The 17,847-nt window shown below is 35.1% G+C and overlaps 1 protein-coding gene across 1 annotated transcript in view; it reads right to left on the bottom strand.

The window, feature by feature from the left end:
- The window catches only part of TBCD (tubulin folding cofactor D), a 497,899-nt gene that overhangs the window by 24,714 nt on the left and 455,338 nt on the right, over window positions 1-17,847 (bottom strand). The window contains exons 36-37 of the mRNA XM_036767571.1: window positions 3,296-3,385; window positions 1,298-1,385 (exon numbers count right to left, since the gene is read on the bottom strand). Of these exons, the coding sequence (XP_036623466.1) occupies window positions 1,298-1,385; window positions 3,296-3,385 (178 nt within the window). The remainder of the gene's footprint in view (window positions 1-1,297; window positions 1,386-3,295; window positions 3,386-17,847) is intronic.

Here is a 17,847-nt window from a genome sequence, read left to right as displayed (position 1 = left end):
AGAAACACTAAGATTAATGTCACAGGAGAAAAAAATTTAATTTTAATGAAATAAAAGGAAGTCTAAGCATTCTTGATGTAAAAACTAGAGCTGGAGAGAAACTCTGAAGTTCAAATACAAGAGTTTGGAGAAACATGAATAAATCAAAAAGGACTAAACAATCAAATGGGACATTCTAACACGATGATATGATGTATATGTCCCCTCTGAACCCGATCATCACAAGGGGTCATAGAAGAAGTCTAACTTGATGGAAGACCTGGGAGGGGTTCTGTTATATCTTAATGATTTTAAAAAAAGATTGGAAAGGGAAGGAAACTACAGGGGGCAGAGAAAGGAAGGTTAGGGAAAATTATACAATATAATCAAGGTGCGTAAGTAGAAATCTATAAAAATAAAGAGGAACTGAGGGAGTGGGTGGTACTTGAATCTTACTCTCATCTGAATTGGTCAAAGAAGGGAAGAATACACATAAACACACACACACACACACACACACACACACACACACACACTCAGCTGGGTAAAGAAATACATTTCACTTGACAGAGACACAGGAGGAAAAGAAGAGAATGAAGAAGGGGGAATTAAAATGAGGGTATATTAAAGAAGGGAATAGTTTTAAGCAAAACAAATTCTAACTGAAATACAAAAATATTTAATAGCTTATTTTTGAGGATAGGATAGGAATCTGAATAGGAATCTGAAGGGGCATCTTTAATTGTGGAATGGCTGAACAAGTTATGTTGTATAAATGTGATAGAGTATTATTGTACCAAAAGAAACGATGAAGGAGATGGTTTCAGAGAAACCTGAGAAGATTTCCGGATGCTAAATGAACAGAACTAGGAAAATAATTTATATAATGAAAGACTTAGGCACACTGACCAGTATAATGACCATCTAAAATTCCAGAGGACTAATGATGAAACATTCTATTTACCTCCTGATAGAGATGTGAAGAATGAGGCATGTTATGTGTATTTGTGTGTAAATATGCGTGTGCATAAGTCAGTGTTCATACATGAATATTTTCTTTTGCATATGGGCAATGTGGATATATGTTTTACTTGACTATAAATATTTGTAATGGGTTGTTTCTCTTTTATTTTCAACTGGCAGGTTGGGTGGATGAAAGAGACAAAGTAGATTTTTGCTGATTGAATAAAAGTTTAATTTTTAAAAAAGAGGTTAAAACAAAATATAGCATTGACTAAAATGTAATATAAAGTATCCCTTAACAAATGGTTTATCTGTATATTAATAAATTTCATTGGAAAATATGCATGATACTCACTATAGGAAAAGGGTGGCAAAGAAGAAGAAATAGCTGAAACAGGACTTTCTTCCTTACATCTCCAGGAAATTGAATCATTCCACAAAACCTAGAAATACAAGATTAGGCTATTAGTATAATCATACTTCCAATCTTGTGCCTTACCAAAGATCTGTTACTTAAAAATTTCAAAGCAGTCTGTCGAAGGCATTCACATGGGAAATGCTGAATGCTGAAAAATACAATTTATTGTGGAGGATAATTCATAACGATACCACAATACTAAAGCCCTTCACATGGCCTTGCATTTTTTCTTCCAAACTAAATGCTATGGGAAAGGGAATAGAAGGAAAACAGAAAATCTCAACAAGTATTAATAGGGTATTCAATATCATTAAATTATATTCATTAAACAAAGAAGTTTCAAATACTATTCGAAAGGAAAGGAAGAACAAATATTTTGACAAGTGTTTTTTGCCAATTAAATTCTACGTTTTACAATACCTGGCTGCATTGGTAACTAAGGTGGGACTTTCTTACTATTTTAGAATGATAGATTAATTAAGTGTCTTTGACTGAGACTTACTAGGTGCAAAGCCCCAGGCCCAAACCCCTATCTACTAGGTGCTAAGCCTATGTGGGTGTGAAGCCCTCAGGGTCCTAAGAGGAGCTGCTAAGACCAGAGCCAATGTGTGCAAATATCTCATCAACCCTGAGTTCTGGTTGCTCTGATGATGTTTGATGAGGGCTAAAGAGTATATAAAAAGAGAGAACAGAGCTATTTGCTGAGGGTCTCACTCCTGGAGGCATGGGACTCTGGATGAACTCAGATGTTGATGGTTTCTTGGTAACTATGAATTGTATTTGGTCTGTTTATAATGCATCTTGGGAATTTGTTTGTATTTGCTCTGAAGTTCAGGGTCCTGGCTTTTTCCCCTGAACTAAGTGAATGATATTTGTACGTTGGATTGAAATAAGATCGCTAACCCCTTAACGTTACTTTCCTTAGTAAAGCAGATCAAAAGAACCCATGCTGGCAGCGTTCTTGCTGTTGGGCTTGCGTTGGTCTTTCACCCCCACAACAGCTGCTAGCCCAATTGCTGCAACACTAGGTGACAAATCATTTCTGATAGCTGAATTTACATTTATCTATCAGAGAAGTTTGGTCAAATACAAAACAAAAACAAACCAAATTGAAACAAAAAGGAAACGCTTTTATTTATTTTATTTGCTATCAAGATGCAATTGGGCAGCCTGAAGACAAAGGTGGATGGTAAAAAAACAAAAACAAAAACAAAAACATAGGCTATCATTGTTTTGTGTTTAGCAATATGGTCAGTCATACCCATTTTAACTTTGCTTTCACTGTACCATACATATCAAAGATTTATACAGCATATAATATTATCTGGATTCTCTGAATAGAACTAAAATATATTCAATAACAATTTTCCAATATCAAAACAAAAGGGGAGAGTTTGCCAAGATGAAAATAAAACATTTGCTCAAAAACTCCTGCGGAGCTTGTAAAATCCTTGCTGTTTCGAATCTAAACTGCCCACACCTAGGTTAGGCCTTTCTAGCTATGGATGCAGAATTTTCTCTGCTATGCTCAACTTACCTCCCTTTCCACCTCTCAACTGCAACTATCTTTTCCAAAAGGCCTTATTATAGTCCTGGAAAACCTTGATTCCCTCTTTAGTGGAATTCATATTCTTAAATGTGAACCAAATCCACTTAAAAGTGTTGAGTACAAGAGCAGTTTTATGAGCTCCAGTGGGTATGAATAATTAACGTTATTTTGACAAAGGAATTTCTACTGATTCCTTAAATTTTTTTATGAAAATGAAAGTTTTATAACTGTTTACAGAATAAGATAAGGACTTAAAAATAATTCAGACAAGTTGCCTACCCAAGATAAGTTACCACCCAGACCTTTCTTCAAAGTCCTTGAATTATGTTTTAAATACTGTGTTTTTTTCCTCTGCTCTCCTAGGCAGGAGACACCTTAACACTTACACAGCGATGCTTGAGCGAAGCTTCTGTATGTCTTTGGATTTTTTGATCTCTTCTTTACAAAGGGAAAGCAGCTTCAGGGAAAAGGGATGGCTAAAGGGATGGAAAAGCAAAGTTATTTTAGAGACAGAATTCCGATATCCAAGGTATAAAAGTAACAAATAGATGAGCCAAAAGTTCCCGCAGAGTTCCTACTGAAAAATGACAAATAAATCATACTGTAGTATGTCTTCTCAGTGGCTAAAAGATAACCATCCCATGATCAATAGTATGGGCAGCTAGGGGGTGTAGTGGATGAAGTGGAAATCTAACATTAGATACTGAGTAGCTGTGTGACCCTGGGCAAGTCACTTGATCTCTGTTTACCTCAGTTTCCTTGTCTCCCTGGGTGGTTGTGAGGCTCAAATGAATTGATGTAAAGAGCTTGGCACATATCAGGCACCATGTAAATGTTAGGTATTATTATCACTGATATTTAACACTATGTTATACTTTAACAAATATAAATGGGAGGCAAGACAGAAAACTATCTCTTTAGAGACCAGACTGAAACACATTAAAAATCTCTGACTCCATGTCTGTCACTGCATAACCGTCATGTAATTACAGAATTAGTTCTCTACAGGTTTAGACCAAACTAGTGTATATTTTGTATAGCATATAGTGTATACAATCATTTTAACCAAAACTAAGATACCAGAGCATAAAACAAAAAGCAAATACATTTTTCAAAGAAGATGTCTAAAATATAAGATGAAATCAGGAAGGCTAATAAATTCTTCAGGCAGCTAACTTGACATATAGTTCCACAACGTGTAGCTATAAGACTTTGTCACTGTAGGCATAAAGGAAATATAATAAGGGCATCCTGGAATACTATTACGAGGCCTGTACACAAAAGAGATCAAAGAAAGAAGATAAAGGCCCATATAAACAAAACCAGAGCAACTCTTTTTATTTTATTTAAATTTATTTATTTAACATATTTGGTTTTCAGCATTGATTTTCACAACAGTTTGAATTACAAATTTTCTCCCCATTTCTACCCTCCCCCCCACTCCAAGATGGCATATATTCTGGTTGCCCTGTTCCCCAGTCAGCCCTCCCCTCTATCACACCCCCTCCCCTCTCATCCCCTTTTCCCTTCCCTTCTTGTAGGGCAAGATAAATTTCTATGCCCCATTGTCTGTATATCTTATTTTTTAGTTGCATGCAAAAACTTTTTTTTTGTTTGTTTTTGAACATCTGTTTTTAAAACTTTGAGTTCCAAATTCTCTCCCTTCTTCCCTTCCCACCCACCCTCCCTAAGAAGTTGAGCACTTCAACCTAGGCCACGCATGTATCATTATGTATAACCCTGCCACAATACTCATGTTGTGAAAGGCTAAGTACATTTTGCTCCTTCCCAACCCATCCCGCTTTATTGAATTTTCTCCCTTGACCCTGTCCCCTTTCCAAAGTGTTTGTTTTGACTACCTCCACCCCTATCTGCCCTCCCCTCCATCATCCCCCTGCCTTTTATTTTTTTTTAATCTTCCTCCCTCTTCTTTCCTGTGGGGTAAGATACCCAACTGAGTATGTATGGTATTCCCTCCTCAGGCCAAATCTGATGAGAGCAAGGTTCACTCATTCCCCACTCACCTGCCCTCTTCCCTCCTCCCACAGAACTGCTTCCTCTTGCCACCTTTATGCGAGATAATCCACCCCATTCTATCTCTCCCTATCTCCCTCTCTCAGTATGTTGCTCTCTCATCCCTTAATTTCATTTTATTTCTTTTAGATATCTTCCCTTCATCTTCAACTCACCCTGTGTCTGCTCTCTCTCTTTTACATATATATATACATATGTATATATATAAAAACACACATATATATATACATACATACACATGCATACATATACACATAGATACATACATACATACACATTCACTTATATATATACATAAACATATATATATATGCATATTCCCTTCAACTACCCTAATACTGAGGTCTCATGAATCATACACATCATCGTTCCATGTAGGAATGTAAACAAAACAGTTCAACTTTAGTAAGTCCCTTGCAATTTCCGTTTCTTGATTACCTTTTCATGCTTCTCTTGATTTTTGTGTTTGAAAGTCAAATTTTCTATTCAGTTCTGGTCTTTTCACTGAGAAAGCTTGAAAGTCCTCTATTTTATTGAAAATCCATATTTTGCCTTGGAACATGATACTCAGTTTTGCTGGGTAGGTGATTCTAGGTTTTAATCCTAGCTCCATTGACCTCCGGAATATCGCATTCCAAGCCCTTCGATCTCTTAATGTAGAAGCTGCTAGATCTTGGGTTATTCTGATTGGGTTTCCACAATACTCAAATTGTTTCTTTCTGGCTGCTTGCACTATTTTCTCCTTGATCTGGGAGCTCTGGAATTTGGCAACAATATTCCTAGGAGATTTCTTTTTGGGATCTATTTGAGGAGGTGATCGATGGATTCTTTCAATTTCTATTTTGCCCTGTGGCTCTAGAATATCAGGGCAGTTCTCCTTGATAATTTCTTGAAAGATGGTATCTAGGCTCTTGTTTTGATCATGGCTTTCAGGTAGTCCAATAATTTTTAAATTATCTCTCCTGGATCTATTTTCCAGGTCAGTGGTTTTTCCAAGGAGATATTTCACATTGTCTTCCATTTTTTCATTCCTTTGGTTCTGTTTTATAATATCCTGATTTCTCATAAAGTCACTAGCTTCCACTTGCTCCAATCTAATTTTTAAGGTAGTATTTTCTTCAGTGGTCTTTTGGACCTCCTTTTCCATTTGGCTAATTCTGCCTTTCAAGGCATTGTTCTCCTCATTGGCTTTTTGGAGCTCTTTTGCCATTTGAGTTAGTCTGTTTTTTAAGGTGTTGTTTTCTTCAGTGTATTTTTCAGTATTTTTTTTTGGTCTCCTTTAGCAAGTCATTGACTTGTTTTTCATGGTTTTCTCGCCCCCTTCTCATTTCTCTTCCCAATTTTTCCTCTACTTCTCTAACTTGCTTTTCCAACTCCTTTTTGAGCTCTTCCATGGCCTGGGACCAGTTCCTGTTTTTCTTGGAGGTTTCTGTTGTAGGCTCTTTGACTTTATTAATTTCTTCTGTCTGTATGTTTTGGTCTTCTTTGTCAGCAAAGAAAGAATGCAAAGTCTGAGACTGAATCTGGGTGCGTTTTCGCTGCCCGGCCATATTCCCAGCCAACTAACTTGACCCTTGAGTTTTTCAGTGGGGTATGACTGCTTGTAGATTACAGAGTTCTATGTTCCACGTTTGGGGGGGAGGTGCCAGCTCTGCCACACCAGCACTGCTCCTTCCCCAACCCCCAACCCGAACTGGGCTTAGATCTTCGGCAGGCTGTGCACCCCTGCTCTGATCCACCACTTAATTCCTCCCACCAGGTGGGCCTGGAGCCCGAAGTAACAACAGCTGTAGCTGCCCCACCTCCGCTGCCCCCGGGGCTAGAAGCCGAACCGCGAACTCCTTCTACTCCTGCAGCTTTTCCCACTAACCTTCTCTGCAGTCTTTGGTGTTTGTGGGTTGAGAAGTCTTGTAACTGCCAGAGCTCATTGATTCAGGCCGCTAGGGCCCCCTCCGCCCGGCTTCTGGTCTGGATGGTCCACGCCGCTCAGGCTGGGCTCTGCTCCACTCCGTTCCCAGCTCCCAGCTCCGAGCTCCGTGTGGGATAGACCTCACCCAGAGACCATCCAGGCTGTCCTGGGCTGGAGCCCTGCTTCCCTCTGCTGTTTTGTGGGTTCTGCCGTTCTAGAATTGGTTCAGAGCCATTTTTTATAAGTTTTTGGAGGGTCTCGGTTCGGAGCTCACATTATTCCCTGCTTACCAGCCGCCATCTTGGCTCCGCCCCCCGAGCAACTCTTTTTATAGTGGCGAGGAACTGGCAACTAAAGGCATGCTCATCAGTGAGGGGTGACTAGACAAATTCTGGTATTCAAATGAAATGGTAAAACTAATGTGCTATATAAATCAAGTCAAGAAGCATTTATTAAGTTTCTATTAAGAGTCAGGCATTGTACTATGCAGTGGAGATTTAAAAAAAAAGCAGGGGGTGGGGAATGCACCTGCTCTCAAGGAGAGCAGTCTAAAGGGGAAGACAAAATGAAAATAACTATATGTTAGTGCAGGATAAATGTACAGTATACACAGGACACAATAAACAGAGAGGGTGAGACTACACCAGCATAGCATAGAGAGGGAAAGGTTTCTTGTGGCAGGTGGGATATTAGCTGAAGCTTAAAGAAAGCTGGGGAAGCCAGGAGGCAGGGATGAAAAGAGAGAGAGAGAGGCATGGGGGACAGCTGGTAAAAATGCACTGAGTTAGGAGATGGAATGTCTTCTGAGAGGAACATCAAGCAGGTCACCGTCACTGGAATCAAGGATATACCTGGAAAGGCAGGAAGGTGTCAGAATAGGAGGGGCTTTGAAAGTCAAATGAGATTTTAATATTTGATGCTATACATGATAGAGAGCCAATCGATTTTACCGACCCGGAGTAAAAAATGGTCAGACCTACATATTAAGAAGATGAATTTGATATCAGAGTAGCGGAGAGACTATAGTGGGGAGCAAGGTAAAAGAAGACTAGATGGGTTGAAGGGGGCTAGTTATTACAACTGGAATCTGTTATTACTAATATGGAGTTGACAGAAAACAAAAAGAAGAGTTGGTCAGTTTAAAGTAATTCAATATTTAGTTATTACTTTTTAATGCAAACAAGAAAGAAATTAATGTTTTGAAAATTCTTGTGAGCAGTAAATGTAATTGTAGATATAATTAAGAGACAGCATGGAATAGTAGACATTAGGCTGGACTTGGTGTTAGGAAAATCAAGTAAACAAGGATTCATTAAGGATCTACTGCTTGCAGGAAACTGTGGTAAGCACTGGGGATAAAAAGAAATTAGAAAACAATTCATGTTCTTAAGAAGCTCATAGTTCAGTGCTGGAAACAATATATAAATGACTACTTAATCACTGATACTTATAAAAAATACATACATATATATGCATATATATGAATCTTTTGACAAAATATAAAACCCATTTCTGTTACAAAACACTAGAAAGCACAGGAATAAATGTAGCTTTCCTTAAAATGATAAGAGTCTATAAGTAGGTAAACCAAGAATAGGCATTATTTGTGATGGGGATCAACTAGAAGCCCTTCCAATAAGATCAGGGGTGAAGCAAAAATGTCCATGATCAACATTACTACCCAGTATTATATTAGAAATGCTAGTTATAGAAATAAGATAAAATGAATTTGGGGGAAAAAAGCATAGGCAATGAGGAAAATAGACAAAATCCTTAAAGATGAGTCAGTGAGAGAGTGAGAGAGAGAGAGGAAAAGAGGGAGAGAGAGAGAGAGATAGAGAGAGAGAAGGAAACGTAAGAGAATAGGATGGAGGGAAATACACAGTTGGTAATCGTATGTCAATGTGATGAACTCACCAATAACAGAATGGCCTGGAAACCAGAATCCAATAAATATGTTTTTTTTACAAGAAATACACTTGAAACATAAAGATACACATAGAGTTAAAATAAGCAGTTGTAGCACAATCTACTATTCTTCAGCTGGAGTAAGAAGATGGGTAACAATCATGACCTCAGAGAAAGCAAAAGCAAAAACAGAACTAATGATAAGAGATAAACAGGAAAACTATTATTTTGTTAAAAGGTACCATATACAACTAATATAAACACTAAACATTATACACACACACACTAAATGGACAGAACCTAATTCTTAAAGGAAAAATTAAATGAATTGCAAGAGGAAATAGTAAATCTATAAAAGAGAAGGACATCAATTTATTACTTTAAGATCTAGATAAATCTAATCAAAGAAGAAATGAAGGATTTGAATAGAAATTTTAGAAATATCTATTTAGAAAGATATCAAGAGAATATTGAATGGGAATAGAAAGGTATATACCTTTTGTCTCAGTTGTGCACTGCATCTTCAGTAAAACTGATCATGTATTAGGGCAGTGGTGTCAAACCCAAACAGACACAGGGGCCAATAACCCACACTTAAGGATTCCTAAGAGCCACATATTGTTTTCTAAAATTTATTTTTCAGTTACAAGACATGAAATATTGACTTAAGTTTTAAAATGTTATTTGTGGTTTAGTGTATTTTTATTTACTTTGTTAAATATTTTCCAATTATATTTTAATCTGGTTTGGGCCTCACTTGGGAGTCTTGCAGTCTGTGTGTTTGACAGCTCTGTACGGGAGCATGTAAACCTTAAACACAGAAATGCAGAAATATTAAATGTATCTTCTGTCAAACACAATGCGATAAAAATTATAAACAAAAAGCAAATATTTTAAGTAAAGATTAAAAATTAATTAGAAATTAAATACCTTAATCTACTAAAAATCAAATCTACTATGTTACATACCTTAATAAAAAGTGGGTGGGGTTAAAGAATAAATCACAAAAAAAAACCCCAATTCTATTAAAGATGACAACAATGAGAAAATATGCCAAAAATTATGGATTCAGTCAAAGTAGTGCTTAGGAGAAAATTTATGTCTCTAAATATTTCCATAACAAAAGACAAAGCAGACCAAAGAAAGGCGCATGTAACTTAAAAAGACCCCTAGAAAACCAACAAATTAAAATCACCTAATTAAACACTGAAAAAGAAATCATATAAAGCAAAGAAATCATATAAATCATATAAAGGAGATTAACAAAATTAAAAGTATTTTTTAAAAATACCACTCAATAAATAAAACTAGGAGCTCTTGAAAATAAAAACAATTACAATAGATAAGGAACCAGTTAATTTGCTTGAAAAAAAAATTACCAGTATAAAAAATGAAAAATGTGAATTTATAACCAATGAAAAAGAGATAAAAGCAATCATTAGGAGCTATTTCGCTCAACTACATGCCAATAAAACTAATAATCTAAATGAAATGGATGAATATTTACAAAAATACAAATTGCACAAATTAACATAACACAACACAGAAGACTTAAATCACACTCTCATAGAAAAAAGAAAATGAACAAGCCATACATGAATTATCATAAGAAAAAAAGCCCAGAACTAGATGGATTTAGAGGTAAATTCTACCAAACGTTTAAAGAACAATTAATACTATTAGTATTAATTAGTACTACCCAAACTACCTAAAGAATAGGTGAAGGAGCTCTACAAAATTCCTTCTGACACAAATATGATCTTGATACCTAAACCAAGAGTCAAAACAGAAAGAAATCCATAGATCAATTTTCCTAATAAATATTGAAGCAAAAATTTTAAGCAAAATACTAGCATATAAAACACACAGATCATATGAATATAGGGCTGGTCCAAAATAAGAAACAACAAAAATGATTATTGTTGTAGAAAAAGCTTTCGACAAAATAAAATATAAAATCAGTTCCTGTTTTTTAAAAAAAAAAACTGACCACAACCAAAAGCACAGGAATAAACAGCTTTCCTTAAAATAATAAGAAGCATCAAGCTAAAACTAAGAACAATCATTATCTGTAATGAGGACAAGCTTGACGCCTTTCCAGTAAGATAAGAAATGAAGCAAAGATTTCCATTATCACCATTACTGTTCAAGATTATACTAAAAATTGTTAGTTACAGTGATAAAGCAAGAAAAAGAAATTAAATGAATAAGCATAAACAAAAAGGAAAAAGAAACTATCACTTTTTGCAAATGATATGATGATTCATTTAGAGAGCTTTAGGGAATCAACTAAAAAATTCATCAAAACAATTAACAACATCAGCAAAGCTGCAGGATATAAGCTAAACCCACACAAATCATCAGCATTAAAAAAACCCAAATCATCAGCATTTCTGTATATTATCAATAAAATCCAGCAGGAAAAGATAAATTCCATTTACAATAACTATGGACAGTATAAAATGCATGGGAGTCTGTCTGCCAAGACACACATAAGAATTATGTGAACACAACTGCAAAACACTCTTCATCCATAAAGATTTAATAACTGGAGAAACATTAATGACTCGTGGGTAGGCTGGGCCTATATAATGCTACCTAATTTACTAACTTAGTGCCATACACATACCAAAGAATTATTTTATGGAGCCATTAAAAAAATAATAAAATTCATCAAGAAAAACAAAAGGTAAAAAATATCAAGGGAATCAATGCAAAGGAAAAAGTGAAGGAAGAGGACTAAGCAGTACCAGATCTCAAACTATATGCAGGGCTGTCCAAAATGCCGCCCGTGGGCTGCATGTGGCCCAGCGGTGTGATTTATATGGCCTGCTTACAAGCATAGAAATTTACATAAATGCTTTAGTAAATGAAGTTGAGCTACCCCAGAGCTCTCACTAAAATGGCAAATCAAAATGTATTGTATATTGTTTCAATAAAAACCTAAGGTTGGACAGCCCTGAAGTATAAAGCTGTAACCATTAAATGAAATTGGTACTGGATAAGAAATAGAGAGATTAATCATTGGAACACATTAGATACATAATATATAAAGGCAAATGAGTACAATAACTTAAGTGTTTCATAACCCCCAAATCCCAGCTATTAAGGCAAAAACTCACTATTTGACAAAACCATTGGGAAAACTTGAAAGGAGACTGGCAGAAACTAGGCACAGACCAACATCTAACATCATATATGAGGAAAAGCTCAAAATGCACATATGGTTTAGATATAAATGGGGATAACATAAAAAAATTAGTGGAATGCAGAAGAAATTCCCTGTCAGATCTATGGATAAGGGAAGAGATCATAATCAAATAAAAGATAAAGACACTCACAGAAGATAAAAGAGATAATTATGATTTCATTACATAAAATTAAAAAGCTTTTGCACAAAAAATTCAGCTAAAATTAGAAGAGATGCAGGAAATTAGGAAAAAATCTTTGTAGTAAGTTACTCTGATAAAGGTCTAATGAAAGTGTGTGTGTGTGTGTGTGTGTGTGTATCTTACATACAGTAAAATGAGTCAACACAAGAATAAGAGCTATTCCCCAAGTGATCCCCAAAGGATATGAATAGGAAGTTTTAAGGGGAGGAAACCAAAGTTATTCATAGCCATATAAAAATGCAAATTAAAACAACTGAGGTACCACCCATCAGATTGACTAAGTTGACAAAAACAAAAAATGACAAATACTAGAGGGGCTGTGGGAAGACAGGTACACTAACGCAATATTAGTGGAGTTGTGAACTAGTCTAACCATTCAGGAACACAGTATTATGGTAATTAGGATGGGACTTATTTGTTTTCTCTTTTAGAATGGTAAATCAAGGTAATCAAGTACCTTTGCTGAGTCTTGCCTTTCAAATGTAATGCAAGTAAAGTGGACTTTTTGTTGTCTTTTGTTTCTTTGGTTGAATCAAGAGTCTTTGACCTGCTTAAGAAACAAGAAAGCCTAGTTCACATAGCTTTGAGTCCCATGGTTGTGATGCCCTCCGACCCTGAGAAGGGTATATAAGATCTCAGGTTAGCATTTTGTTTTGGGGCTCTCACTCACTGGAAGAGTGTCATGTGATTGGACCAGACGAGACTCTGGGTAGCCGTTGTTAAGAGTCGCCCAGCTTTGAAAACCCAGATATTGGTCCTTCTCTTTTTGGTAACTATGTACATGATGTTTTGATAAGACAAAACCTGTCTGTTGGTCTGTTTGTAGTTCCTGTTTGTATTTGCTCTGAAGTTCAGGGTGCTGACTTTCTCCCCTGAACTAAGTGAATGATATATGTATGTTTAATTAAACTGAGATTGCTAACCCCTTAAAAGTTGCTTTCCTTTAGAAAAGCAGATCAAAGAACTTGTGCTAGCAGCCCTTCTGTGTGTTGGTGTTATTGGCCTTGCACAGCCACAGTAGTCGCAAGCAGCACTGTTGTTACAAGCAGTTTGGAACTATGCCCCAAAAGCAATTAAACTGTGTATATTCTTTGACCACATAATCCTGTTACACAAGATCTATACCTGAAAAAAGAAAAGGACTCCTGTGTATAAAAATATTTATAGCAACTATTTTAATGGTGGCAAAGAATGGGAAACTAAGGGGATGCCCATCTATTGGGTAATGATTCCATAACTTATGGTATATGAATCTGATGGAGTACCATTGTGCTATAAGAAATGATGAAGGGGATGGTTTCAGAAAAACCTAGGATGATTTACATGAAGCAATGTAAAGTGAAGTGAGCAGAACCAAGGGAACAACGTCTACAATAACTGTAATAATGTGAAGATGATCAACTTTGAAAGACAATATCTCTGATCAACAAAATGACTTATCACAATTTCTCCTCTTCCTCCTCCTTTTTAATGGGGCTAAAGTGTAAATTTGTTTCATACAACTATACAAGGGTAATGGGTTTTGTTTTTCTTGCTTTCTCAACGGGTGATAAAGTGTTCGGGGAGGGAGACAATTTCAAACAAAAAAAGGATTTAAAAAGTCTAGGTGCTTCAAAAAAATAATGAAAAAATAAAATAAACCTAGATAAATAGCATTGTACATTGGGAAAAAGAACTCAGAAGGAAGGTATTAAAATTTAGACATAGCAGGAAAAGATTCTTGAAGAAGGTAGGACTTTAGCTAAGAGTTGAAGAATCCAGGAGGCAGAAATGAGGACAAAGAAAGCTTTAAGCATAAGGGATAGTCAATGAAAATGCATGGAGTCAGGATAGAGTGTCTTCTTTTCTAATTTCTTAAGACAGTTTGTGTAATGCTGAAATTGTTCTTTGTACATTTGATAAAGCTCAATTGTAAACCTATTTGGTCCTTGGGGCCTTTCCTATGGGAGTTCATTTATGGCTCATTCAATTTCTTTCTGATATTGGGTTATTTCAGTTATTTCTTGTTTAGTTAAAATGTGTATTGTGTATTTTTATAAATGTTTATCCATTTTATTTAAGTTTCTGGTTTCACTGGCATATAGTTAGAAAAATTAGCTTATCAGAATTTCCTTTATTTATTCTTCATTTGTTGTGAATTTCCTGTTTTCATTTATGATGCTAAAGGCATTCTTAAAACACTATTGCTGTTACTGTGTACAATGTTCTCTTGGTTCTGCTCATTTCACTCTTCATTATTTTGTGCAAGTCTTTCCATGTTTTACTTCATTTCTCATCTTTTAAAATTCCTTGACTTTCTTTAAGTCCTAACTAAAATATCATCTTCTACAGGAAGCCTTTCCTCACCCTTCTTAATTCTAGTGCCTTCCAGTATTCCATCACAATCATATACCACAACTTGTTCAGCCAATTGATGGGCATCCTACAATTTCCAGTTCTTTGCCACCACAAAGAAAGCTGCTATACATTTTAGAACATATAGGCTCTTTTCTTTTCTCCCTAATCATCTCTAAAAATAGAGTAGTTTAATAATGCTTTGGGCATAATTCTAGATTGCTCTTTAAAATGGTTGGATCAGTTCACAATTCCACCAACAATGAATGTATCCCAATTTTTCCACATCCCTTCCAGCATTTGTCGCTTTACCTTTCGATCATTTTAGCTAATCTGGTAGGTGTAAAATGATTATCTCAAGGTTGTTTTAATTTGCATTTCTCTAATCAATAATGATTTAGTACATTTTTTCATATGAATATAAATTGTTTTGATTTCTTCATTGGAAAAGTGTCTGTTCATTTCCTTTGACCTTTTATCATTGGGGAATGACTAGTATTCTCATAGGTTTGACAAAGTTCTACAAGATGTTTTCAGCCATGTTGTCAAATGCTTTCAAGGTTAGCTACTGCACTGATGGTAAATTCTTCAACTTGAAAAGGCTACAAGTCAAGACCAAAGTGGAGGGAGTTGCTGATTTGGTTCATGACCAAACAAGAGCTATACAGATTCACAGGAGGTAAAACAGATGATTTTTATTACATAAAATTAAAATGTTTTTACACAAACAAAACTATTTCAGCTAAAATTAGAAGAAATGTGGGAAACTGGGGAAAAAATCTTTGAAGGCAATTTTCTTTAATATAGGTCCCATTTCTAACATATACAGGGAACTGATTCTAATTTATAGAAATTCACTAACTGACAAATGGTCAAAGGATATTAACAGGCAGTTTTCAGAAGTACAATCTATCAATAGCTATATTTAAAAGTGCTCTAAATCACTAACAAGTAGAGAAATGCAAATGAAAACAACTTTGATATATCACTTCACACCCATCAGATTGGCTAAATTGACAACTCCTCCCCCCATGCCAAAATGAAAATGACAAATGCTAGAGGGGCTGTAGAGAAATAGGTACATGTCTAGCCATTCTAGAAGACAATTTGTAATTATACCCCAAAAGCTACTAAAATATGCATACAAATTTTAACCTCACAATAACCACTACATATCTCCAAAGAGATCAATGAAAGAGGAAAAGCACTTATATGCACAAAAATACTTATAGCAGCTCTTTTTGCAGTGACCAGGATTGAGAAAGCGAGGAGCTGTCCATCAACTGGATAATGATTGAATAGATTATGGTATGTGAAAGTGATAGAACACTATTGTGCTATAAAAAATGATGAAGAAGATAGTTTCAGAGAAAGGTGGGAACACTTGTATGAAATGGTATAAAGTGACATGATCAGAAACAGAAGAATAATTTATACAATAACAACAATATTGTAAAAACACACAACAGTGAAAGATTTAGGAACTCTGTCTGATCAATAAAATGACCAACAACAATTCCAGAAGAATCATGAAGAAATATGCTTCCCATTTCCAGAGAGAGGTAATGAACTAGAGTCCAGATGGAGGCACATTTTATGGTTATGTGTAATGCCTGACTATAGATATGGATTTTTTCTTGAAAGGATTTTTTCTTGCTTTCTCAATGGAGGAAGGTAGGGAGTGGGGGATGGGAAATGAGAGGGAAAGAAGGCAGATTTTCATTAAAATTTTTTTAAAAGGTTCAGTGAAGGAATAATACAAAGAAAACAAACCCCAAAATTAATGGAGAGAGAATGAAAGGGGATTAAAAACCAAGAAATAACAGAAAATTTTTGATGGGGGTGACAAAAAGGGAAGAGAAGAAGAGCAAGAGAAAAAGAGCTTTTCAATTATAGATCAGAATTTTAAGGGCACTCATCACCTTCTTTGTAAAGAGCAGATCTGAGGAGGGAAAGAAAGGGGGAAGTATAAGACAATAAGATAGGAAAAAAATCACAATAAAAACTAATAATTGTAAATGTGGATAAAATGAACTTATTCATAGTATTTAAAAGGATGACAGACTACACTAACAGGCTTAATCCACAATATGGCTTTTACAAGAAACACACTTGAAATTCACAAAGAGGTAAGAAAAACCTAAATTTCAAGTGAATTCAGAAAAGTAGAAATAGCGATCATGATCTCAGTTGATAGTAAAAATAGGCACAATTAAAAGAGGTAAACAGAAAAACTGCATGAAGTTAAAAGGCAACAATATTAGCAGTTAACATTAACAATGGATATGTATGCACCAAATGGCATAGCATCTAAATATTTTTAAAAGAGGTTAATTGATTGCATGGAGGAACATATACAAAACTAAACTATAATAGTGGGGGATTTCAAGGTCTCCCATTCAAACCTAGGCATATCTCACAAAAAGAAAAAAATTATCTCTTTTTTACAAGCTTAGGTCAACTAATATTAATTGGAAAAAAAATACTTTAGAAAAGTAGCAGGATGTAAAATAGAAACCAAAAAGTTACCACCACTTATGTACATATAAGAAAAACCAAACTTGAGGACAAATTAGAAAAGTTATATTCAAAATAATTAGAGAATATATAAGATATTTAAAAGTTAACCTACTAAGATACAAACAGGAACTATATAAATAGAACTACAAAACACAATCTATAGGAATGTAGGTCTCAATAACTGAAGAAATATTTATTACTTTCGGTTGACAACATAAGAAAAATGGCAATACTATTCAAATTAACTTATTTATTTAAGACCATAAAAATCAAGCAACTAAAGGATTACTTTATAGAGCTAGAAAAAATTATAACAAATTTCAGGTACAGGAATAAAATATAAAAAATCTCAAAGGCAATAATTGGCAAAAATAGAGAGGACAGAAGAAAGTCTAGTAGTAGCAGATCTCAAACAATACTATAAAGAGTAGTATACAACAAAACAATTTGAAACTTTAAATAACAGAAAAGTTGATCACTGGAAATAATCGGGTACACTAGATTCAAAAGTATTTAAACAGAATAGCATAGTATGTGATAAACCCAAAGACCCAAACTAGTGGTGCAAGAACTTACTATTTGAACAAAACAGTTGGAAATATTAGAAAGCAGCCTGGTAGAAATTTAGAACATATCATATAATGAAAAAACACTTAAAATAGATACACAACTTAGCAATTAAAGGTCATAAACACATTAGAAGATCAGGCAAAGAAATATGTTTCACAAATATGGGGAAGAACTTGACCAAATGAGGAAAAAGTAGAATCAAAGGAGATAAAATGGATTGTTTTTAACAGAATATCGAAAATCTTTTGAACGATGTCAATTAAGTCAAAAT

This window comes from Trichosurus vulpecula, chromosome 7, assembly GCF_011100635.1.
Source record: "Trichosurus vulpecula isolate mTriVul1 chromosome 7, mTriVul1.pri, whole genome shotgun sequence".
In the NCBI taxonomy this organism is placed as follows: Eukaryota; Metazoa; Chordata; class Mammalia; order Diprotodontia; family Phalangeridae; genus Trichosurus; species Trichosurus vulpecula.
Note: the sequence above shows the minus strand (reverse complement) of the source record. Positions and strands in the feature narration are given on the sequence as shown.